This window comes from Bos indicus x Bos taurus, chromosome 20 (genome assembly GCF_003369695.1).
Source record: "Bos indicus x Bos taurus breed Angus x Brahman F1 hybrid chromosome 20, Bos_hybrid_MaternalHap_v2.0, whole genome shotgun sequence".
Lineage (NCBI taxonomy): Eukaryota > Metazoa > Chordata > Mammalia > Artiodactyla > Bovidae > Bos > Bos indicus x Bos taurus.
Genome location: NC_040095.1, coordinates 3813166 through 3838646, shown reverse-complemented (window position 1 = coordinate 3838646; position 25481 = coordinate 3813166). Strand labels below are relative to the sequence as shown.

The 25481-nt window shown below is 50.5% G+C and overlaps 1 protein-coding gene and 1 pseudogene across 1 annotated transcript in view; one reads left to right on the top strand and one right to left on the bottom strand.

The window, feature by feature from the left end:
• STK10 (serine/threonine kinase 10) overlaps positions 1–25481 on the top strand; it is a 124453-nt gene that overhangs the window by 11120 nt on the left and 87852 nt on the right. The window contains exon 2 of the mRNA XM_027520253.1: positions 14471–14635. Coding sequence (XP_027376054.1) covers positions 14471–14635 — 165 coding nt within the window. The remainder of the gene's footprint in view (positions 1–14470; positions 14636–25481) is intronic.
• Positions 1146–2398, bottom strand: LOC113879009 (annotated as a pseudogene).

Genomic DNA, 25481 nt, shown 5'->3' with positions numbered 1-25481 from the left:
CTTCGCCCTTCTTCCTGGAAAGCTCTGGCCTGGCGTGTCTGGCGTCCCAGACCCAACTCTTGGCCCTCTGAGGAGGTTCCCACAGAGCTGGCTTTGTCGCCCTGAGGAATGGCCCTGACGGAGCTGGCATGCCTCTCTGTTGGGCTTTGAGTTTCCTTCTACCTTCGATTTGCCTCTTGGTCGGCTCTGCTGCCAGACTGGTGAGGCCTAGATCTTTCTCGAGCCTTCTTTTCCCTCGGGTGCCCTTAACATCCCTAGCCCCACTCTGAGGTGACAGCTGGGGCTGAGGAGCAGTGACTGGTGTGCTTCTGTTCATGAAGAATCTGGACCCCAGGTGCCAGTGCCAGCCTCTGTCACTTGTCCTGAGTCTCCAGTCTGTATGCAGGACCAACTCCTGGGGCCAGCAGGGTGTACTTCGGAAGGCCCTGGAACCGCTCCGTACCTCCTGCAAGAGCCTTCCTCAGAGGCTCCGGACTTGGGGACACTCTTCACCCTGTGAATCGCAGGAAGGCTGCTGTCTTCGCTGTGTGACTTGGGCTAGTGAAGCTATCCCTCTGAGCATCCTAAGCTTCTTTTCCTTCTGGAAAATGGGGAGAATACAGTCCCTCTCACAAGCAGGACCAAAGAGTCTTTGCACCTGTGATCTTATAAGACCAGTTCCCAAGGGCACCCAGCCAGGACTCAGCAGAACTGACCCAGGCGTGGCTTCACATCTCAGACCTATCCAGGGTCCCTGCCTGTGTGACCTGTGAGGGGTGCAGTGGCCCTGCTGTTTGGAGACCTGTCTGGCTGTCTGTAGATCGCGTCTCAGGCTTTTGAACACAGCACATGTGACCAGGATAGACAGTCCAGTGACGGGATTGGTTAGATCTGTGGTGGACCCACCATTCAGTCTGCAGTAGTTGGAGAGGATGCTGTGGAAGAGTGTTTTGTGATCTGAACAGCTGGTCATGGCATATTGCCAAGTAAAAAGGAGAATGCCATATCAGTGTATACAGTTAAATCCCATTTTTGTGAAGTATGCAAAAATACATTAGTGGGGAGGAAAAAAAAAAAAGCATGAGTGAGTTACTGTGGAATGCACACTATGACTGAGTTCTGCTCCTAGCGTCTTTGACGCATTAACTCACTGAATGCTCATAGCAGCCCATGAGGCCGCAACTGTTAACATCTTTGTTGTTCTAAGTAGGAAATGAGGGGCAGAGTGGTCACCTAAGTCCCCTGGGACCACACAGCTGGGAAGTGCTGGCGTGGACTTGCCAGACAAATCTAGGTACATCCATACTGTGGAATCCTGGGAGGAGGTGCTCCAAGTTGCTGAAGGCGGTTATCTCTGGGATGATGCCTTGTTTGATTTCCTTCTTGGTACCATTATATTTTGAAGATGTTCTTTAACGAGTACATAATTCTTTTTTTAAAAAATAACAGGTAAGATGTTTTGGCACCATTAAAAGTCTTGATTTTTAAACAGATTCTTGGACTGGTGGGTCATATCCATCAGCCTGTTCAACTTCAACACCTGTTTCATCCCCGGGACATTTTCCAGAACTCTTGCATTCACCGTGGATTCTCCATGAGCTTTCCCAATTCAAACCTGCTGTTCTTCAGCATTTTTACTTTTCTAACAAAGACATCATGGAGTGGATAAAGAGATTTACAGGCCTTTTCTGTGTCTTTTCCAGTGTTTCTGGAATCAGTCTGTTGATGACATCTTTCAAGTTTTGTCTGCACCTCTCGAGTCATGATTTCCATCATCTTATGGACCTGGCAGACCTGCTGGTGCTGGGCATAGATCTTCCAAATCTGATTGTTGCGTCTTTTAGTAAAACCCACACAGGATAGGTGAAGCAGATAACCCTCGGTAGTCTTGACATCACTGTGAACTCCAGTCACGGTCTGCCCTGTTTTGGTCATGGAACACGTTTTGTAGTGGGTAAGATCCATGCCGTGGCTATTAGGCAGGCAGTTTTTTTGCTCTGAACATCCTCAGTAGGTAGCTTGAATTTTCTAAATGCAGCTTCATGATTCTGCAGATCAGCCAAGCTCACTTCAAAAACACAAGTCTTGGAACTTCTCTGGTGGTCCAGTAGCTAAGACTCCGTGCTCTCAATCCAGGAGCCCTGATCAGGGAACTAGATCCCACACGCTACAACTAAGACCCAGCACAGTCAAATAAATAAAAATCAATGTTAAAAAACCCAAAACACAACCCCTAAGGCTGTCAGTGCGATTTTGTCTCCTTGAGTTCTCGTGACTCATGCTCCCCAGCATTTCTTATATTCAGCATTGCTGGTGCTTTCATGTCATAGCAGTCTTTCTTAGCAAACAGGTCAACCACTTTCCTCTTGGCTCCCTTTTTACCTCCTTTCATAAGGCACTTGTTCTTGTTGACCGCCATGGTGCTCAGAGAGCCAAAAGGTACATAATGCTTTTGGAATAATAATAATTAAAAAAACCCAGCACACACAGTATTGTTAATTGAAACCACAGGGCAGCCTCAACTCCTCTGAGATTTGGGACTGACTGGAAAACAGGGTTGATAAGAGTACGTGACTCCCAGGTCGTGTGAAGATTGAGTGAAGTGCCTGGCCTGGTGCAGGGAGCATGTTGTTGCTCAGTCGCTAAGTTGTGTCCCGCTCTTTGCGACCCCATGGACTGCAGCCCGCCATACTTCCTGGTCCTTTGCTGTCTGCCAGAGCTTGCTCAAACTCATGTCCATTGAGTCGACGGTGCCATCCAATCGTCTCATCCTCTGTCATCCCCTTCTCCTCCTGCCCTCAGCCTTTCCCAACATGAGGGTCTTTTCCAGTGAGTCGGCTCTTCACATCAGGGCCTGGATAAAGGTGCTTCCTTCCCCTGTGCTCGTGACCCCAGGCTGCCCGCCCCCGCCCGTGACTCAGCACTCTGCCCTCTGAGTAGAGGGAGCTTGAGACAGGTGGGAGCAGGAGTCTCAGGAGGCAGAGCCCCCTGTCACCTGTCCCACTTCCTCTATCTGGTCCACGGGGTTGGATTCCCTAGCACTTTGGAAGATCTGAGAGCCGAAAGCTCCCACATCCTCAGCCAAGTTGGCCAGGTTGCGTGGGTTTTTGGCCAAGGCCTTGGTGTGGTATCTTCAGGGCCAATCCTGTTTGGGTTTTACTGTTTTATTTGCTGGCCCAGAAGGGTTCTGAGGCTTGGCATTTCCCTGCTGTGCCAGCATGGCCTGCCAGGGTTCTCTTCCCCGAGGGAGTGAGAGATTGAATGCCTGTCTTTAAAGCCGTGTCACTCTCTGCTTTTGTGCTTCATGCTCTTGGCCCTCCTTAAGTGTCACTTGTTCTGAAACTCAGCCGTTTCGTTTCTCACTGAACTGAAACTTGGCCTGGCGATTATTGATCAGGAAGTGGTTTCCTGTCATTAATTGTGTATGTCCAGGCCCAGCCAAAGGCTTTGGCTCCCCCAAGGTAAAGAGGGCCTATCTTCCAAAACCAGAGACCAGATTAGATTCAGGAATCTCAGTGTGTTAAGGAGACAGTGGACTTCTTGTCACTTTCCTTTCTTACCTGGAGGGCCCTACTTCTGTCTGTTTACAAGGAGATACACACCAATTCATCTACCCATCCATTCATCTACCCATCCATCTGTCTATTATTTTAAAATACATATTGGCCAGATAGAGTAACGTTAATAATATTATTAATAATTAACATTATTAATAATACATTGGTGAACAAGATAAACGTGGTTTTAGGCTTTTAAAAACCAAAAATACACAGTGCTAGGTGAAGGCAGTAACACCCAGCAGGCTGGTGTCCGTAGGAGCCAGCAACAAGGTGGTCTCTGGTGCCTTTGGGAAGAGAGGAAGATCTGATGCCGGTCTACTCCCTAGACACACCTTCACTCCTTTACCCCTCTCTCTCGTACGTCTCTTCTCCCATCCACTGATTTTCCCTCTTACTCAGTGTGTCATTCATCTGTCAGTCTGTCCATCTCTCCGTCAGCCCATTTGCTCATCTTCCCATCCACCTATCCATCCATCCTCCCACACACCCATCCTTTCATACACTCTCCCTCCTACCCATTTTCCCACCCATCCATCCATCCACAGTATAGTATTCTATACATCTATACCTACGCCCCTAACACCCACCCGCTTCCTGTTTGTCCATCCACTTTCCCATCTGCCCAGCTGTTCTCTCATCTGCTCATATACCCACCACCCATGTTCCCATCCACCCACTGGCTGTTCTGGAACAGGTTGTATGGGATAGGACAAGACGAATCAGAGATGGGCTTTAGCTTTGCAGGACTCACAGTCAGGTCAGAGAGAGAATCTGTGAACACAGAGGACTGTGGAGGACTTCCGTGGTGGTATGGTGGTTAAGAATCCACCTGCCAATGCAGGGGACACAAGTTTGATGCCTGGTCCAGGAAGACCCCACAGGCCCCAGAGCAATAAGCCTGTGCACCACGCCTGCTGAGCCCGTGCTCTAGGGCCTGTGCTCTGCAACAAGAGAGGCCACCGCAGTGAGAGGCCCTGCAGCCAGACAGTAGCCCCACTCACCAGGAGTAGAGAAAGCCCATGCACAGCAACAAAGACCCCAGATAAAAGGACTGTGGCACCAGGTGGACTGTGATGAGAGCCCTAGTAAGGTGTGAAGAAGTTCTAGCAGGGGATGGGAGCTGGGGTTCTGGGAACATCTCACGGAGCAGGCTGGGGTTGAGTTAGACTTTGTGGAGTGGTTAAACACAGGTATGGCGAAGGCACTCCCCATGGAGGAAGGAGCATCAAGCAAGGCCTGGAAGTAGGGGGCCTCAGGCATTGGCTGTCGCAGGAGGGGATTGCAGGGGAGCAATGGGGTCCTGGAAGAGTGGAAGGGGCAGATCACCAGGGCCAGGGGCGCCAGGCCCCGGAATTTGGGCTTTATCACGTCGGCAGAAGGGAGCCATTGAGGGCTCATCCTAAGAGGGTCTCCAGTATAAGGCAGCGAGGGAGACGGGAGAAAGGGACTGGTGTACACAGCCACTGGGCAGGAGCTCCTGGAGAGTGTCCTCTGGAGGGGAAAGCGCACCAGGCACAGGGTTGGACCTGAGCGGAGTCCTGGCAGCCACTTCCTAGCTGTGTGACCTGGGCCAAGTCACCCTCCCTACCTGGGCCTGTTTCCTATTCAACAGGAGGAGATGGCAGGGCTTTGCATCTCTTGTGGACCCATGCTGGCTAAGGTGGGATACTCCTTATCCTGCCTCAAGAGGCCATAGGAGGCCTCGGCAGGCCCTTTGGCATCTTGACCCCCAAGGACTCAAGCCTCGGGAAGGTGGGGCTGCGGTGCTGTGGCTCCACTCTGCCCCCCACTCATGCCTGCCAGCCCAGGGCGGTGGCAGCGTCTGAGCCCGAGGCCACGACTGCCACCCATCCTGTCCACGGCCCGTGGACCACCCTGCTCGAGTTGATGTTGAGCCCTTCCCTTACACGTGGCGGGTTTCACTGTGACCCTGGTTTCCTCCAGGGCCCAACTTCCTCCTTCCTTAATTGAGAGTTGAAGGTTTCCCCACGATTGGTGACCGTTGTCACCACGCAAAGATTGACTGTGTGCAGGCAGGGACAGCCTAGCTGGACACTGTGGGGCGCAGACCAGCCCCTCCTTGGCTCCAGTGGCCTCAACCTCTCTGGACACAGGCCTGGCTCGGTGTCCAGAGTCAGTCAGGGGGACGAGGGAAACAGAGACCTTTCGCCTTGACTGTTCCTTTCTTTGGCTCTGACCTGCTGGCCGTGGCTGCTCATCTGACAGGTCAGCTGCGAGCCTTTGCTCACGCCTGCCGCCCAGCCAGGTTGCTAGGCAACCTCACAACTGATGCCCACCCAAGGTTCTTCTTCCCCCTCTCTGCACTCAAGCTTTTTGTTCCTTCCTAGAAAAAGAAATGCGTGTTTTTGAGACTGGAGCTGGTACACTCGAGTGCGGTGGATGCTCCCTCACCTCTGTGAGAATGCCTTTTCTGCCAGGCGCAGCCTCAAGTGCAGAGCTGCCCACTTACTGGAACTTTCTGCAGTGATGAGGCTGTTCTGTATCTGCTCTGTTCAGTATAGTAGCTACTGTTCACTGGGGTTAATGTAACCGGGAAACTACATTTTAAGTTTCAGCACCTGAGACTAGTAGCTACCATCCTGATAGTGCAGTTCAGGGGGGTTCCTGAGAGGACAGGTGCTCATCCCTGGAAGCATTTAAAGCAAGTTCTGGATGAAAGGGCCACTTTCTGTGCCTCAACCCCAGTCAGTCCTCACCAAGACCCCTGTGGCTGATTGCTAGATGTCCATTGAGTGAAGATCACCTTTAGAAACCACTTGGATTCCTTAATCTGTGTTTCAGAACCTCCTGGTCCAGAAAGTGAAGTGTGAAAGTGTTAATCGCTCAGTTGTGTCCAACTCTTGGCGACCCCATGGGCTGTAGCCTGCCAGGCTCCTCTGTCTATGGGGTTCTCCAGGCAAGAACACTGGAGTAGATTGCCGTTCCCTTCTTCGGGGAATCGAACCTGGGTCTCCCGCAGTACAGGCGGGAGATTCAGTTATAGCTTAGTTATAATTTTATCATCCAGCTTCATTTACTTATTATTATGGCTTAATTATCTTTTTCTTATTACTGTATTATTTTCCTATTTATCATTTTAAAGGATTGCTTAATATCCCACTAAGTTAATTTAACCATCATCCTTGGGTTGAATATTTAGGTTATTCCCTCTTTGTTTGCGATTATTGTGGGCTAATGTGAATTGGACCCTAGTACACTTATTTTGTTGTCTTTTTCGGAATTATTTCCTGGCCTTACCATCTCAGGAGTGAGTGCTAATTGGCTTAAAAGGTATTTTCTAGGCTCTGAAAATCTGTTGCCAGTTTTGATCTTGATGAGACTGAATCTATGTTCTCATCAATAATGAATTTCCCTATTTTACCATTTGTTTGCTTACCAGCATTGGAGGTTGTCATTTTTCCTTCTTTGTTAATTTAAAAGTGTAATGTGACTTTCTCTGCTTTTGGGGAGGAAGAGTCTTGTGGCGGAAGAATCTGTTTGCCTGGGGCCTGTGAGCAACTGCATTTCCCACGTGGGTTGCTGATCCCATTTTATCCGTCAGGCCCTCTGAGAAGCCTCAGTACAGGTCACTTTGTAGATGATGGTGCTGTTGGGAGTGAAGGTGGTTCTCATTACACAAGTGTTGCATGGTGAAGTATTTTCATAGGTGTCTACTGTCAGCTGGAACAGCCCCAGAGTTGGGGGCTCATTTCCTTTTTGGTGGCAAAAGACAGTCATCCCAAAGGGAGTCTAAGGCAGGGCCTGCTTCAGGACCGGCTGGCTCCAGGTGTCCCACAGACCCTCAGTGTATGTCTTCCTCCATTGTGGCCTCTCTGGTCTTGGCCTCATCCTCAGGCAGGCTCTCCAAAGGGGTGGCAAGATGGGCTGCAAGACCCTCTAGCCTTCCCATCTTACAGTTTAGCAACCCAAGAGAAAGAAAAAAAGATGTATAAGGCGATAAGTTTAGCAAAAAATTAAAAAACAAAAAACAAAAGACCACTTGGGTACAACCCTGTTGGTCTGCCACTGGGTGTGACTGAGAGGGTCAAGACTGAGTGGCTGGGCTGGGCTGTGTGCCAGGACTGGGTGGGCTCAGCCCCTCATGAATCTCTTGCACGAAGAGTGAAAGGCAGTTCCCAAAAGCAACTGGTGCTGTGAGTCCTCAGAGGAAAACGGATGCAGGCCAGTCCCCCTGCTGCCCTGCTTTAGGATTCATTTCCAGGCAGCTCCATGGGCTCCCAGGCCTGAAGTGAGTGGCGCCCCGGGAACAGGAACCCCCCCACCTCCCGCCAGTCAGGCCCTTCAGCTTTTGTGCTCTCGTTTACTCTGTTTGGTTCTGCAGATAACACAGTCACTGCAGACTGCACTCTGGGCACTGCATAACCTTCATAAACTCAGTTTCCCCAGCTGCAGACTGGGGACTGGGAGCTGGGGTTTGAGAGGGGCGACTGATGTTCTTTCTGGTCGCTGTGTTCTGTGATATCAGTCCTTTCCCCGGAGGAGGGGGAGGGCGGGACACAGCGGTCAGCCTGCAGCCAGGAGGGCAGGGAGGGCCTGGGGGCCGTCCCCAGCTGGCGGCGGCTGTGTGGGTGACTTTCAGGAAGCCCTCAGCCCCTGGCTGGGCCCCTTGGCTTGGGCGGGGCTTCTGCTGGAAGGGTGGTTCCCGCCTCCTTGGGGCCGGGCCCGTGCTGCACAAGGGGGAGGATTGTTCCCAGAGAGGTGCCTGGGCGGGAAACACAAGTGGCCACTGTGTGTCTGCTCTCAGGGTGTGGGGCGAGGCGCTAGTCACCGCTGGCCAGCAGTGCAGGGCTGGGTGGGGGCTCTTGCCGTCCGTCCTTCCCTGGACCCCAGTCTCGCTTCAGTCGGTGGGAGACGGACGTCAGAGGCCACAGATGGCCGTTTGTTCTTTGTATGACTTCTTGTCTGTCAACTCCCACTGTGTCCCATCCACGTGGACAACCTTTAGCTTTCCAGTACCCACCCACTCCCCACGCTGCCCTCACATCAGACTCTGGAGAGAGCTTGGCTATCGTGTCCCCTTTCTCCTACTGCAGAATTTACAGGAACCTCTGGCAAAATGGTCAGGAACATGGATTTTGAAGTCACGTGGGCTTCTATTTAACTTCCAGCCCTGCTGTTTTACCTGCTCTGTGACCTTGAGCAAATGACTTCACCTCTCTGGGCATCAGTTTTCTTGCATATATAAAATGAGGCTCTTATAGATGTAAGTATTCTCAAGTTCCAGACCAAGAGAAGCCAAGCTGCTTTCATCTGCTCCATCCTACAACCTCATGTTAGAACTTAAGGGCAGTCACTGTGTCTTCTTCACTGAATAGGAAACCTGAATGTCCATCACTGTGTTCTCTACAAGTTTTGTGAACCTGAACAGACTTAATCACAATGCAATGATAAATAATGGCCCTAATGTCTACCAAAAGGAGATACAAAGTTCAGAAATGCATTTTGAAATGTCAAACAAGGAATAAATCACATTCAGGATCGTTTTAATGTTAGGTATTTTATTATATGGATTTATTCTATGTTATGCATTATTTAATATGTACACATTTATGGTATATGTCTACATATATATACATAGCTAGTATACTAGTATCTCAGCATATTTGAATACTTTAATTCTTTCTAGGTGAAAGAGTTTACAAAATATCTTTTTTCCTACTGCTTGCTTGTTCATCCTATTTGATTAAAAGTAACAATTTTTGCTGGAAGAAAAAAGAGGCTCTTAATAATACAATGCTCTTGTAAAAATTAATTGAGGGGATCTAGCAGTGTCTTCTTGGACCCTCTCTAAGCTCTGCTACTTTGGAGTTAGTTTCGCTTTCAGGCTCCCCTGGGAGCATGATGACCTGGCAGCTTGACTGTGGTAGGCAGTGCCAGAGGCTAGCAGTGAAAGAGAGCTTAGGGCAGTCTTCTGAGATTGCATTTCATTGGCTGACTTGATCACATGTCTGTCCTTGAACCAATCACTGTGGTAAGACGGAATGCAGTGTACTGACTGGACGGCATAAATCATCTACCTGCTTCTAGATATGGTGATGGGATCAGCCCCATTACAGCTTGGGGATGGGGAATGAGAATGGGTTGGCTCCTCTGAAGAAAGATCAGGGGAGGGTGAGTTATGTTATGGGAGGGCAATAATTCCAACCTTTAGGAAGAAATTCTTCAGTGGAAAAGTGCCTCACAAATAATAGGCACTCCGTAAATGATGCTTGAATGAATGAATGGGGAATAAACTGATTCCCACCAGCCTAGTGTAGTAAAGAACACTGAACTGGGAGTAAGACCACTGCGGCTCCCAGTCCTGGGTGGGTCCTGATATCTCTCTGAGCCTCAGTGTGCTCATCTGGGAAATGGGCGTGATGGCTGATACCTCACTCCTGGGCAGATTAAATCCTGGCTCTCTAGTCCTCTGCAGCTACCAAGCACTCTGACCATGAGTGGTTGCTATTGGCTGTGGTTGTCGCTTGTCTTTAGCAAAGGGAGGTGGCGCAGGGAACACTGGGCCCTTGCCAGGACGGGCATGCTGAGAAGTGATGTAGAGCTCAGGCTCTCTGAGATAGTCAGGCTGGAATTTGGATTCACCCTTCAACCCCCCATCTGCTGTGTGACCTGAGGCATTTACTGTGACTCTCTGAATCTGTTTCCTCATCTGTACACTGGGAATGCCGGTATTTGTCTCTAAGGGCTGTGTTGAAGATGAAGTGAGAAATCCTACTTAAGGCCTGTCCCAGCACATAGTGAGTGCTCAGACGGTGTTAACTGTTTTATGATCAGCGATCATTACTCCTCTGTGGCCTTCAGGTGATAAACTCCTGCTGCCCTCTGCACACTGGCACTTGCCCTCTGCCTCTATGAGGATTCAGTTATGAGCTGCTGATCTTCAGCATCCCCTGGGGGAGTGCAGAGTGGAGATCAGAAACCAGGCACTCTGTGCGCTGGGAACAACTGGCAGAACAGGTCTTCAGGTAGATGTTTCCAAGAGACAATTTTATGAGTAAAATCTTGCATCTTCTCATATCTAGAAAAGCACTAAAATCTTTCATGGTGATGTCAGTTTTTCGTGACTAGCAGAGATCTTCTGCCAAAAATATGTGCTTGATTGCACGTACTCCTCTTTCATCAAAATCACATACATACTGGCCTTCCCCCAGCCTCCTTGGGGCTGTCTGAAATGCTGTCTCCCGGGCTATAGTCCTCATTTTGCCTCAAATAAAACTTAGCTCACAACCCCCACGCTGTGCATTTTTTTCAGATGACACTGCCTTAACCAGGCTATTAGAGCATTTAATTTGGCCAGGTCACTTCGCGTGCCATGGTTGTTGCCAGCCCCGTCCTGGCAGGCTCTGGGTCTCTGTGAAATCAGAGAGAGGTGCTGGGGCGGGCATTCCTCCGTGTCCATGTTGGCGCCCCACCTGAGGCTGGACCCTGTGGTCAGTGCTGCCCTTCAAGGTGGAGGGCAGGACAGGTTTAATGCTCTCCCGGAAAACAGCCCCTGCCTGGGTCTCTTCTACCTGCAGGAGAGAAGAGTCCTTTAAAGGAAACCCAGGAAAAGGTGACTGTAGCCTCCTTTGCCAGCTCTCAGGAGTGAGAGATGGATAAATGAAGGCAGCCTTTGCTAGCTTAGCTCTCCCTGTGCTGCTGTGGCGGGGGACCAGGAGGGCCTGGCCACGGGGGTTGCCTCGGTCACCTGGCTCTCGCTGTAGCTGCTTGTGAAGCCCTCTACTGTCTTTTCTGTAAATGAGCAGGGTGGGCCTTAGCTTTGCTTCTGGACAGGAGAAGGAGCGTGGGTGCTGCACTGTGAAAGGATGCGTTGATGGTCTTCTAGTGGGACCGAAAAAACCAGCTGTACAAGAAATGAGGGGGCAGGCACATCATCAGTTAAGTGTGTGTGTGTGTGTGAAAGAGAGAGAGAGAGAGCGCCTGATTGCTTAACTGATGAATTTCTAAGGCGTTCCAAGCAAGTTTTCAAAACTGAGTTCAGGGGAGGACCTGACCCGGGGGGGCCGGGTGAGCAGGGTGATGTCTAGGATGCACGATGGCCTCAGGGAACGGCCCCACACCAAAGTCCGTTCCCTGAACTGAGCTCCTGGGCCAGACGTGGAAGGTTCCCTAGACCACGTGGCCACCAGGAGTGCAGACCTGGGAGCGGGGCTGCCTGTGTTCCCGTTCAGCCCCGTCACCCAGGTTGCTGGGGCTCTGCCTCAGTCTCCTCATCCGAGGTAACAGTTGCACCTACCTGGCAGGATGGATGAGGAGATAAATGAGTGACCACGTGTCGAAGTGTAGACAAGTGTCCCGTGTGGAGTGGGCCCTTGAGAAACGTGAAAGCGTTATCGTCACTGTGTGGAACCTGCGGACTTGGCGGCTCAGTTAATGGAAACGTTTACCTAAACTGAGAATAAATTTACAAATGAGCGTAAAAGTTGCCTATTGGCATCACTTCCTTCCTCCCAGTTTCCATGCCCACCCCCCGTAGGCACGCTGTCTCACTGCTGACGGCAGAGATGGGTGTCCCCAGCTGGCCGCTGAGCTGCTTGGGGCCGGGTGGGGGTGGATGTGTCTGCATCACTGGTACCGTGGGCAGGGCATCTGGTCTCAGAGGCTTCTGCGTTCTGCGGGCGACGGGGACCTTCGAGAGTAGTGTGCAGTGCTAGAATGCTGAAAGTTAGAGGACCTGGGTTCAGATTCTGGGACTGCCCCTCTGGTTCCAGCCTTGTCCCTCTCTCTAGTCCGTAGAATGGGTTACCGTGTGAGGTGACGTGAGTGCCCGTTGTCATCCGCAGGGTGCTGGGTGGCGCAGCTGTCAGCGTTTCCATCGGCTCACGTGGCGGAGCTGTCCTGTTAGGCACGTGCCGTGTGGCACTGTCCTCGGAGCAGCACCGAGGTGTGAAGTCTAGGGTGGCCCGTTTTCCATGCGCTTTCCAGCAGACTGCTGTTCAAAGGCTGCAGATGAGCGCCGGCTTTTAGGCCTGTGTTGGAGGACAGTGTGCTCTCTCTCACTGGGGACCCCCTTTTCCCTGACCAGCGGTACAGTGGGTGGGCACTCCCAGAAGTGCCCCCCACCCCAAGGCTTCTGGGGACCGGTTGGGCTCTGCCCCTTCTCCTGGGCACTAGCTCACTGTGGGTGAAATCGCTTGCACTACTTTACACGGTTATTTCTCTCTTTCTCAGTTTTAACTGTGGTTAAATATGCAGAGCATAAAATAGACTGTTGTAGCAGATGCTAGCTGTACAATTCACTGGCATTAGGTCTGTTCACAGTGTTCATGCTGCCTTCCCCTCTATCCATTTCTAGAACTTTTGCCTCATCCCAAGAGAAACTCGGTACCCACTAAACACTTAACTCCTCACTCCTGCTGGTAACCAGCCCCTGGCAGCCTCTATTCTACTTTCTTTCCCTATGAAAGTAGTTTACTGACTATTCTAGGTACCTCATTTATGTGGAATTATGCGATATTTGTCCTTTGTGACTGTATTATTTCTTACTTAGCATAACGTCCTCCAGATTCATCCATGTTGTGGCTTGTGCCAGAACTTCCTTCCTTTTTAAGACTAAATAGTACTCCTCTGAACGTGTAAATCATCCTCCCAGGAAGACTGGTTCTGGGACAATCCCGCAGATACCAAAATCCATGGGTGTTCAAGTCTCTTATATCAATGGCGTAGTATTTCCATATAAGCTGTGCACATCCTCCTGTATACTTTAAACATCTGTAGATTACATTTGATACCGAAGTCTATGTAAATGCTATGTAAATAGTTGTAAATATGATATAGATGATATGTAAATAGTTGCCAGGCACGTGGCAAATTCAAGCTTTGCTTTTTGGAGCTTTCTGATTTTTTTGCCTGAATATTTTTGATCTTGAGTTGGTTGACTCTGAGGATGTGGAACTTGGGGTCCAGGAGGACTGATTGTGCCCCGTTTTGTCGCTTCATTCATCTGCTGGCAGACACTTGGGCTGTCTCCACCATCTGGCTCTTGTGAATAACGCTGCTATGAACATTGGTGTGCAGAGACCGCTCAAATTCCTGCTTGCCGGTCTTTTGCAAATATGCCTAGGAGTGGAACTGCTGGCTGTGCGGTAGTTCTATGTTTAACCTTTTGAGAAACCGCCAAGCTCTTTTCCAGAAAAGCTGTACCGCTTTTCTGTCCACTAGCAGTGCACAGAGGTACTAATTCTTCCAAGTCCTCAACACTTATTTTCCATTTTTAGAGAATTATATCTATCCTTGTAGATCTGAAATTCTCTCACTCTCTTTTTCATCAAATAAGAAACCCTTTTTAGGACCAGGTGAAGTGCATCCACGAAAAACTCTTTTAATTTTGCTTTTAATATATGTGACATAATGCAAATAAATACTCAAAACATTCTTTTAACACTTTAAAGCAATACAGGGAGAGTAAAAGTGTCCTTTGTCTCTGTCCCTATTTCAGGCTCCTCTCCAGCCTGCTGTCAGGCAGTATCTTTCCAGAGTTTTCCATGCATTTACACTTCATGTGTGAGCATTTATGAAAAAGTAGTTTTCCATTTTTTTTAATATAAAAAGCATCATACCACTTTTTATTTTTCAGTGACTTGGGTCTTTTATAGAACAGCCAGGAATCTTTCCAAGCTGTTTGTAGATCTATGCTGTTCTAGTATTTTTATTTATCCCATAGTACAGGTGTCTTGTACTTAAAATTTTTGTTACTAACCATAGACCATTGTTTGTCTCACATGCCCACTGTGCTGACTTCAGGAGTGAGCACTGGCCCATTGTTCAGAGCAGCGGACCTTCTGCTTCGGCCCCTTATTTGCATCTGGACATCCGGCCTGTGTCCCCCCAGCGCGGCCTCTCTGAGCTAGCCCCAGGGGTCAGCTTCCTGCCGACCAGGCCTGCTGACCTTCTGTGTCTCCGCTTTTCAGGCCAAGAACAAGGAGACGGGTGCCCTGGCCGCGGCCAAAGTAATCGAGACCAACAGCGAGGAGGAGCTGGAAGACTACATCGTGGAGATCGAGATCCTGGCCACCTGCGACCACCCCTACATCGTGAAGCTCCTAGGCGCCTACTACTATGACGGGAAGCTGTGGGTAAGGCTGCCTCGGCCCCATGGCGATGCCACCGGGCCCTGCGCGGTTCTGAGGGCCGCAGCTCTTTCTCCACTTCTGCTTTGGGGGCATGGTAAAGTGTGCTCCCCTTTCTGCAGAGCGTCTCCACTTCGGGGCTGAGTGTAGTGCTATGGAGCAGAAAGGAATTCAGAAGCTCTACTGCCTGGCCTCAAATCGCAGCTGTGCTTGGATAACCGTAGGCAAGTTATTAACTTCTTGCCTCAGTTTCCCCAGCTGTAAGATGGGGATGATGCCAGTACCTAGCGCACTGAGTTGTTTTGGAGATGAAATGAGCTAATTCATGCTTGGAAGAATAGCTGGCCCATGTCAGAGCTCACTGAGTGTGAGCTATTTTATTATCTGTTCTGGTGGCATCGTTACTGCCACTGTGGCAGCTGCTCCAGGGGGCTTCCTTTCAATGGCAGCACTAAAGGGGGCCCTGTAATAGCCTCCACTCTCTGGCTGCAACCTCGTATTTTAAGATGCACAGTGCAGATGCATCAAAGCCCCGCCTTCCCAACTCAGCATCCCCCTTGGAGGAATTCTGGGGTGCCCTGGTTTTCAGAGCCTGCCCTGCAGAATGGCTCCCCCATGGACATTCTTCCAGCCTCTCACTTTATAAAACCCAAACTTCCTAGAAGCTACGTGTTTCCATACTGCATTTTCAGCCAGTATCGTACCCATCAAACATCATATTCATGTCTCCCAAACTCAGCCGAACATTTGTAACGAAATGGTGTGCAGGAAATCTCATGAATTAATAGATGCAATTGGAAAGCTGTCAGACTCACTGGTAGATGGTTTGCAAAGGGAGCAAGTGTCAGAGGGGCTGGGCCTCTGGGAGTGAACCAGACCTGCGTGAGCAGTCCAGGTTCACGGCACCACAGTTACTGGTTGTCCGTAATGATTTGGTGGTCAGGAGGGGATTTTTTTTTTTTTTGGTTGCACATCTTGTGGGATCTTACTTCCCCAATCAAGCATGAAACCTGGGCCAATGCAGTGACAATACTGAGTCTTGACCACTGGACCACCAGGGAATTCCCAGGAGGGGCTGTTTTAAGCATTGGACCTCCTGTCACGATAGTTTATCATGTATAGGGAGAGTGTCATTGTGTGTTAGATACATTTTAGGAAATTATTGGGCAGTCTGAGTTGCTGTGTCATACTTTATAGTTTTTCCCGTTTGAAATAATGGGAAATAGACAGCAAGTTGAGTCTTGGAGTCAGAATGCCTGCTTTTTAGGAACAGAGCTACTGATGCTTAATGGGGAAATCTGTGTTTCATTTGAGAAAGGGATCCTGTTATTTAAGAAAACCAAAGGAGTGGTTTAGAAACCACTGTCAAAGTTCATCCCTCTCATTTCAGAGAAATGAGGAAAGCCAGTGTCCGAGGGGGAGGAGAAACTTGGCCATCTACCCGGCCCACACCTTTGTCCACTAAAACTGGTTGCCCGCCAGCTGAGGCCGGCTGCTCTGCTTCTCTGAGCATCTCCTTGGGGAGTCTTCTAGTTATCACTGGGGGCAATAAAACCACCATCACCTGCCTATCAGCTGAAGATTTCAAAGCCCTTCCTCGTTCACTGTCTCTGGCACCTTGGAAGGTGACCCAGGCAGGGAGACTGGTCACCCTTTTCCAAAGAGGAGGCAACAGAGGCACAGAGAAGCAGTCTCCTTGCTCATGGTCACACAGCTGACACCGATGCGTTTCTTCTGTCTTGATTCATGGAGCTGCTTTTTAGAAAGTTTTTATTCTTTTAAGAAATTAAAATTTTAAATACAATGGTTATAAGAAAAATGGGAGTATACAGAAAAGCAAAAGATTAATGTTACCTGAATCTTTGTACCAAAGATAATCATTTTTAATAATATAATAAAATTTTCTAGACTTTTTCTGTATCTACACACAGGTTTTTTTTTTTTAAAGATGAACTTATACCAGACTTGCTACTTCACTCTTACTCTTTTCGTTTAAGATATATTAAGAACGACTTTTCATGTTTTAGGGAAACACCTGCGTCTCCCTCTTTTCTTTTTCTGTAGAATTCCATCTTCTGACTATTAAGCAGTTAGGCCGTTGCTCTTGTTTTTTATCGCTGTTATAAACAACTCTGTGATGGACAGCTTTGAATTTTTATGTTCTTGCTTGAGAATCTCTTTTGGAGAATTTTTAAGAATTTTAAATCTATCGCCATACTGGCCTCACAGAGCTACTTTTGATACCATACAATTGAGTTTTTCCATCTCACCACCTACCCACAACACACACGCCCGTCCAGCTCTGCATCCAGCTCTGCATCCCGCCAGCCTTCATTGGACTGCTCATGACGTACGCGTTGAGGAGAACATCTGTTATCTATCTGTTCCCATTATTGTTTGTGGCTGTTTACCAAGTTCATCGCTTTTCCAAGTCGAGAGATGATGCCAACAGCAGCTAATATTTATTGGAGACTCACTGTGTGCTGGGCCTTTTGTGTGCATTTGACTCACATTATGTCATTTAATCATATTCTTTGAGGCTGTTGCTTTATCTTCATCTTACAGACGAAAGTGAGAGAGGAAGATGCTAAGTCAGGCTCCCGCCTCCCCTGCCACACCACACAGCTGGAGAGTGGCAGAGTTAGAAAACCCGCAGGAGGAAAAGGACAGTTTGTAACTGGACAGTGACTGAGGTGAAGTTGGTTAAATAGATACACTAGAATTTTCTGTCCCAAGGTTGTCACTTTAGGCTGGTACTTTCTTATCCAGGGCTGCTGCTGTGGCCAAAATCATTTCTCACCCCCCTCTTCTGTAGCTGCCCCCACAGCCTACATTTGTTACTTTGTAGACCTTTAAGCACATTGAAAAGCAGAGACATTACTTTGCCAACAAAGGTCCATCTAGTCAAGGCTATGGTTTTTCCAGTGGTCATGTATGGATGTGAGAATTGGACTGTGAAGAAGGCTGAGTGCCGAAAAATTGATGCTTTTGAACTGTGGTGTTGGAGAAGACTCTTGAGAGTCCCTTGGACTGCAAGGAGATCCAACCAGTCCATTCTGAAGGAGATCAGCCCTGGGATTTCTTTGGAAGAAATGATGCCAAAGCTGAAACTCCAGTATTTTGGCCACCTCATGCGAAGAGTTGACTCATTGGAAAAGACTGATGCTGGGAGCGATTGGGGGCAGGAGGAGAAGGGGACGACAGAGGATGAGATGGCTGGATGGCATCACTGACTCGATGGACATGAATCTGAGTGAACTCCAGGAGTTGGTGATGGACAGGGAGGCCTGGCGTGCTGCTATTCATGGGGTCGCAAAGAGTTGGACACGATTGAGTGACTGCACTGAACTGAGACCTTTAAAGGTGTTATCTCTCATTTTTGATTTGGGTTTTAGACATTGTGAAATCAAGGCAGGTGGCCCTGGCACTGGGTGGATCGAGAAGGGCAGAGGATTTCAAGCAGTGTCAGCCTGGGCCAAGGTGTGGAGGTGGGAGAGCTGGGACATGTTGGGATCCTGGGTATACTAGGATTGGTGGGTCTACCAGCATGTCGTAAAAAATGAGGGCGGTCGTTGGAGGCAGGGTCGTGGAGGGCCTTGAATGCCAAGGTGAAGGTTTACACTTGGTCTTTTAGATCAGCGGTTCTCAAAGTACAGCCTTTCAGACCAGTAGTAACAGCAGCACCACGGACCTTGTTAGAAATGCTGAATATTAGGTCCCAGCTCAGAGCTGCTGAATCAGAAACTCTGGGAAGGGGCCCTCCTATCTGTTTAAGGAGCCTTCCAGGTGACTCTGATGCTTGTTGACGTTTGAGAACCATTGCTGAAGGTAATAGGGACCCAGCGGCAGTCTCATGGGGGAGAGACACACATTTAGAAAGAAATCAGGTTTGAGGGGACAAGAGTGCGAGCACCCAGGCTGCCCAGGAAATGGTTAGAATGGACTAGGCCAGAAGTCCAAGGACGTGAGAGGGGAGCGTCATTGGTCAGAAAAGGGTTTAGAGGAAGGAACATTTGAACCGGATCTTAAAGAATGCATAGGAGTTCTCCAAGGGGTAAGGGAAGGAAGGGCAGTCTGAAGGGCAGCATGGATGGAAGTATGGAAGAGAGGAGTCTCCTTCTCAAATACTAGGTTAAAGGTGCACCAACTTTTTGGTGTTTCCTTTTTTGGTATTTACTCAGCTTTTTGGTGTTTACTCAAGCTCATGTCCATTGAGTTGGTGATGCCATCCATCCATCTCATCCTCTCTCATCCCCTTCTCATCCCACCTTCAATCTTTCCCAGCATCAGTGTCTTTTCCAATGAGTCAGTTCTTCAAATCAGGTGTTGGAATTTCAGCTAAAGTCACACAGTGAATTAGTTACAAGGCCAGACATACAGACATCAGATACTGTGGATGAGAGACCCTGCTCATGTCACACTGCCCTTTGAAAAGCCCTTCCACAGTTCTCCAGAATATATTCCAAACCCATTACCTGGAACGTAGGCTAATTATAGTCTGCCAGCATCTTCCCAGGCCTCCCCCTGCAGCCGTTCGGGCTGCTTGTCGGTGGCACCTCCAGGTCTTTGCATCTCGTGCCTTCCTCCAGGCAGCCCTCCGCAGTGTCATCTGCAGAGTCAGCAGGACCTTTCCTTCCACACTGTTCTCCCAGGCACCTCTCGGTGGAGCGCACCTCCTCTTCCTCTTCTCTCTGCTCCTTTGTGGTGGCTCATCCTACCGTCTCATTTTAGTGCTGATGTCGGTCCTGGTATCTCCCTCCTCTGGTAGGCAGGACCCTTCAGGCTCCCCCAGTGCTGATCCAGAGCAGAGGCAGGAGTGGAGGTCCAGGCAGGCGCCCCTCCCCTTGTGGGGTCTGCCCTAGGGAGAGTGAAGGCAGTTGAGTACCTGCAGCCCACAGAGCGTAGCCTCGGGGCGATGTTGCCCTTGTTTTTGGCCAAAACAATTCTGTAGCTTTCAGTCGCTTGCAGGGTGGAAGCTTTTCTTGTGCAGAATCTGGCCAGGAAGTAAAGGTGCCTGCAAAGTCCTGCGTGGCAAGCTGTGACGATTCTGAAAGCTCCTCATTGGTTTCTGAGCCTGGGTTTCTCTCAGCCTTTCTACAGGACAGCAAATCTGCTGTCGAGATCTTACCTGTTCACCAGGGGACTCTGGCTCTTGTCTCTAGAAGCTTGGGTCATCTTGGAGGAATTAAGCCTGTAGCCCTCAGATCACAGGGTTCTCCATTTATTCGTGTAAACAAGTGTCTGTTGAATTCCTTCCTTGTGCCCAGTCCTGATCCCCCCCAGAGGATACGGAAATGATCAAGACCAGCCAGATCCCTGGCCTCACTGGGCTCAGAGTCTGGTGGTAGAAGCAGGCAATATGGAAGCAGATAAAGAAGTAAACGAGAGGACTTCAGCAAGTGATAAGTGTGTGAAAGAAAAATAGACTGGGAAATGTGATGGAAGTTCTTGGTGGGAGGGGGGCAGGCAGGTCAGGGACAGATGCTTCAAATGGGATAGATAAGGAAGGCCTTTCTCACGAGGTGACCTTTTAGCTGAGGCCCCAAAGACAGGCTGCAGGGCAGACCTGCAGAAATTTAGAGAGCAGAAATTTCCAGGTAGAGAGAATAGGAAGTATTCTCAGACGCTCTGAGACAGGACCCAGTGGAGCCTGTAAAGGACCAGACAAAAGTTGTGGCTGGACGATGGCAAAGGAAGAGAGCCAGAGACCCACATGAAAGGAGACCAGATTCTCTCTGGCCTTGAGCACATTGCTAAGCACCTGCTGTGTGCCAGGCCCTGTTCTGCAGGCTGGGGATTCAGTGGTGAACAAGAGATACAGTTCTTGTGCTCAAGGAGCTTACAGTCTGGTGAGGAAGTCAGCCAATAAGTGCATAAATACATAATTCAGGTAACCATAAGGACCATGATGGATATGAAATCAGAGGTGTGACTTGGAACAGGGCAAGCCGCCTTTCATGCATGGTCAGCGGGAGGCCTGTCCGAGAAGGACCCAGTTGAGGGAGGATCCAGGGGTCAGCAAGGGCCCCTGAGGTGAGTGTGCTTATCACGTTTAGAGGGGGCGAGGGGCCACTGTGCCTGGGTTGGGGTGGGGTGCTAGGAGATGAGGACAGGCAGGTAAGGGTTGTGGTCTTATTGTGGGTGTCGGGAGGCCTTGACGGGGCAGCGGTTTCAGGCAGGCCAGGGCTGCCCTCTTCCTCAGACATCAGTGGGATTAATTAGTCTGAGTCTTCGATTGGTTGATTCTTCTGCACGTGTATCTCATGCATCGTCCTCTTCGCTGCCCTGCGGTGGAGGAAGTGGGGACCAGTCCTGGCTTGAAGCGCCAGTTGCGATCTTAGCTGACTGCTGAGTCTCTAGCTCTTTACCGCTAAGACGGGAATGCTGATAACAAAACCTAGCCCATTGTAAGGATTGAGTGAGGTATGCAGGTTGGGCACAGGCAGCGGTGTCTGGCCCGGAGTGGGTGCTTATTAATGCCCTTGACTCTCTGCCCTCCTCTCATGGTTCTTTCCATTCCTACTACGTCTTCATACTGGGTTTCTGGAAGCCTCTTCTCTTCTGGCTTCTCTGTCTTTTACTCAGTGAACCTTGCTGAGGCTTTATCGTGCCGCTGGCCAACAGGATGAAAAGCGATGTCAGGGTGGATGATGAAATCTGCACAGGGGGAGGAAAGGCCTTTCGTGTGCACACAGCAGGGCTGGCCTCCACTCCTGAAGACTGGCACAGGTCACGTTCAGAAGCCCCTCTGCCCTCCAGTTTTGTCTGGGCAGAAAGTTTTGCACACGTTTATCAGCCCAGGAATCTCCTTGCTGACCACCAGAGAAAGCAGTGACTCTTGCTTAGCATGGAAGGCCTCCACAGTCGGGGAGCCTTCCTGGATTTCCCCACCCCACTTCCCCCAGGGATGACCTTGTCATTCTCAGACTGAAAGAGCTGTAGTAACACTCTTGGTAGGGCTGCCTCTCCTAGACCTCATTCATTCTGCTACCTCTGGAATAGTTAGTATTTGTTTAAGGTGACTCACTTTTTAGAAGTTAAATATATTTATTGAAAAAGAAACTTTCATCTCACTACCCTGAATGGAAAACTAGGGCCCACTTGCCATAAATAGAAATAAAGGAAAATAAACCAGTTTGCTCCATTCTGGCCCAATCCCTTTGCCTGCCAAAGCCTGCCACCCTGGCCCTGCACTCCACGTTAGAAGGGATGCTGTCTCCGTGGGCCTCTTCGGTGTCCAGCAGTGACTGGGCTCAGAAGGGAGGGTGAGCAGGGGAGGGACTTCTCTCCCCCAGGGCCGTGCGGTGCCCCAGTCTCAGGACCTCCACTTGAGGACACGCCCCAGGCCTGGGCACTGTCTGGCTGGTGCATTTGGGCCTGGCCAAGCCCAAAAGGCCAGAGGTTGGGGTGTTCCTCTTACTACTGAGGTGGCCCAGCTTGTCCAGAAACACTTGCGGGACAGAGACTGGGTTTGGACCCACCTCTCCCTGGAGGCCACCACCTGGAGGCCAGTGGTCTTGTTACCCCAGCTCATGTCCCAACTTGCATCATCTCCACCTGCGCTTTCCTAGCATCTTTGGCTGTGGAGCCCTCTGTTGAAATCTAATGGAACCACAGAGAAAGCAGCAGCTGCCCTAGGCTGGAGGGGCAAGCTTCCCACCACTCCAGTCATGTTCCCCAGAGGAACTTCCAGGCCTTTTGGACTCTGTCTGGTCTGCATCAGGGTTTGGATCATTTTCTGTGTAGGGGGAGCTGCCCTGTATGTTGTAGGGTGCTTAGCTATGTCTCTGTCTCTATCCCTGGTGGCTTAGATGGTATCTGCCGGAAGTGCTGGAGACCTGGGTTTGATCCCTGGGTCGGGAAGATCCCCTGGAGAAGGGAATGGCTACCCACTCCAGTATCCTTCCCTGGAGAACCCCATGGACAGAGGAGCCTGGCGGGTTACAGTCCATGGGGTCATAATAGTCGGACACGACTGGGCACACGTGTGCGGCCTCTGTGTTGCCAGATGTCCCCTGGGGACCACATCGCCCTCGGTCGAGGACTGTCTCTCTCCCGCTCACAGCCTCTTGTGTTGCTGGGAGGAGCCAGTCAGGCTGTGAGCTTGGTCACAAACTGAGGATGTCGGGCTAGAACAGATCCACGCAGATTTTGTTTGGCACACACGATGGTTTTAGAAATTTTCGGCTAGCATTTTGTTGGCCTTTGGACTTTTTTTTTTTTTAGAACAACCAGCAGATGTGGCCGCAGTTGCCTGAGGCTGGGCAGCAGTGGCCCGTCAGGGGGAGATTTGCTGTCTAATTAGCCTCAGACCTCACTACTCCCTAATGTCCCCCAATGCTGAGCCCGGGGGCTGTTTGTCACTGGCACACACCCCTGGTTTTCTTTGTTTTTTTAAAAAAGTGATCGAACTGCAGCTGATTTACAATGTTGTGTTAATTTCTTCTGTACAGAACGACTGGGTAGTATATATATGCAGTCTTTCTCACGCTCTCTCCCATTGCGGTTTAGCGTAGGGTAGTATATATATGCAGTCTTTCCCATGCTCTCTCCCATTGTGGTTCAGCGCAGGGTGTTGACTGACTAACAGTCCCCTGTGCTGTCCGGTAGGACCTTGTTGTTTGTGTCCATCCTGTGTGTGATAGTTCACATCTGCTAATTCCAAACCCCCAATCCTTCTTCCCCAGGCCCCCTCCACCTTGGCAACTGTAAGTCTGTTCTCTGTATCTGTCACTATTTTTCTTAAAGTAGAAGTGAGAGGGTCTATTTCTCATCGTCTGTCTCTATCAAATGAGGAAAGTACAGATAACTAAGAGGACTGTGTTTTCCCAGAAAATTGTGCAAGATGACTGTTTTTTCATAGAATCAGGGCTGCTTTGCCCATAACTGAGCTTCCCAGATCTGGTGGTGTTTAAACCAGGGCTCCTGGTGTAAGGAATCCAAAAATAGGCTTGTGAGGCATATGTGAACTTCCTGTGCGTGTACACCAAGTTGTGTGTGCGGGTGAGTCTGAAGGAGTGACTGCAGGCTTTCCAGAATGTGACCGCTTGTCTGAAAGTGAGCCTCCTCCCGAGAGGAAGTGCAGACCCGGGTCACAGAGCAGGGTGTGGGTGGGAGGGGCCCGCTGGCCACACATGTTCACGTGACCTTGTGTCCCCGGCCAGGGTCTCTGTGGCTTGTTGCCTTGGGCTCTGAGGCTAGCCGTTGGTCACCAACAGAGATTGCATATCTGGCCTTAAAATAATCCAAGAGCTGTAAAGAGAATGTGGCACGAGAAAGTCACTAGCAGCGCGGCATGCGTGTAGAGAGCTGCCCAGTGCAGTCAAAGGGCGCAGGGCTGAGTCAGACCTGAGATCCCGGGTCTGGGCCCAGCTCTCTGTGACCCTCAGAGGCACCGTCCCTTCCCTGCCCCTCCTTCCTGGCCCGCAGCGCCCGGGGCTCGGAAGGGGTGATCTCAAGGAGGCCCTTTGGCCTGAGTCGGCTCATTTTGCCCTTGCCCAGTTATCTCTGAAGTCTGAGTTCCATGTTTGTGGTCAGCTTGGTGCCCTGTGGTGTCGCTTCTCGGCAGAATTGAGGGCAGCACCTCTTCCCATGGGATCCTGGTGCTCCTGGCATTCCCCGGCGGTTGCCGACCTCTGTGTCCTTCTGCATCAGGCCTGTAGGGGCGTCCACTTTGGGGACACACGTGATCGTAATGGCACTCCATAAAGTACTACTGTCCATGGGGACTCAAAGAGTCGGACACCACCGAGCGGCGAAGCACAGAGCGCTTGAGAGCCTGTGGGCACTTGAGCCCACCGGGCAAGCCTGCTGTCGCTCCTTACCACTTCTGCGGCCTAGGCAGGGAGGCAGGAGGCAGGGGGTGGAGGTGAGAGGGAGGGATCAGCAAAAGAGCACAGAGAGCGGGCCTTTGCTGGACACTTCCTCCGTGCGCTGGGCCCTGTCGTGATTAACTTGCCAAATCCTCACATTTATATGGGATTGCGATGTCGTCAACCCATTTTACGGGTGTGAAGACTGAGGGTGAGAGCGAGAGAGAGCGAGAGAGAGAGAGAGAGAGAGAGAGAGATTGGCTCAGGGCTCCCAGCCAGGTTCCAACCCAGATCAGCCAGACTCCCACTGCTGCGGTGCCCCCGCACCCCAGGTACCAGCCCTGGGAACCAATGGGAACTGCTCAGAGGACACAGCCTGCGCCCCCCTCCGCTTGAGGAGCTCTTTTCCTGCAGAGCATTTCTTGGCAGTGTCTGGTGGGGAGGGGCCTGTGGCTTTGGAATCCCTCCAGCTTCTACCTTGGCTCAGTGTACCCTCAGCCCTGAGCAGGTAGAACCGAGTAGCTGTGGACGGCCAGGCTGGAGTAACATGGGGTTTTGTCTGGAATCTTGCTGTTGCAATGGCTGGGCTGGGGTCTCTGGGTCACATTCACAGGCACAAAGGTGACTCTGTGGTCCGGGGATCTGCCTGTCACATTCCCAAGCACTTAGTTCACCCCCTGAGCCATCAGCCAGGCGTCATGCCCTCCGGGGCACTCCTTTGTGCCCCTCCCACCGCTCACTGCTCACTGCCCTGCCCCAGCCTCACACACACCCTCCCTGCCCTCGGCCCATCAGGCAGCGGCCTCCGAGTCAGCCAGACGTGGGCTGGAGCCTGGCTGCCTGTGTGCTGTTGTGTGACCCAGCTATGTCTCTGAGCCTCAGTTTCCCCATCTGGACATTAAGGGTGATGACGCTGATCTCGATGCTGTTGGCTTTGCTAGAAACCCAGTATGTCCCAGCTGGCAAGACAGTAGGAGCCCCATGCCAGGCACCCAGCAGACAGGTCATGTCTGTTGTTCAAAGTCTAGATGGCAGTTAAA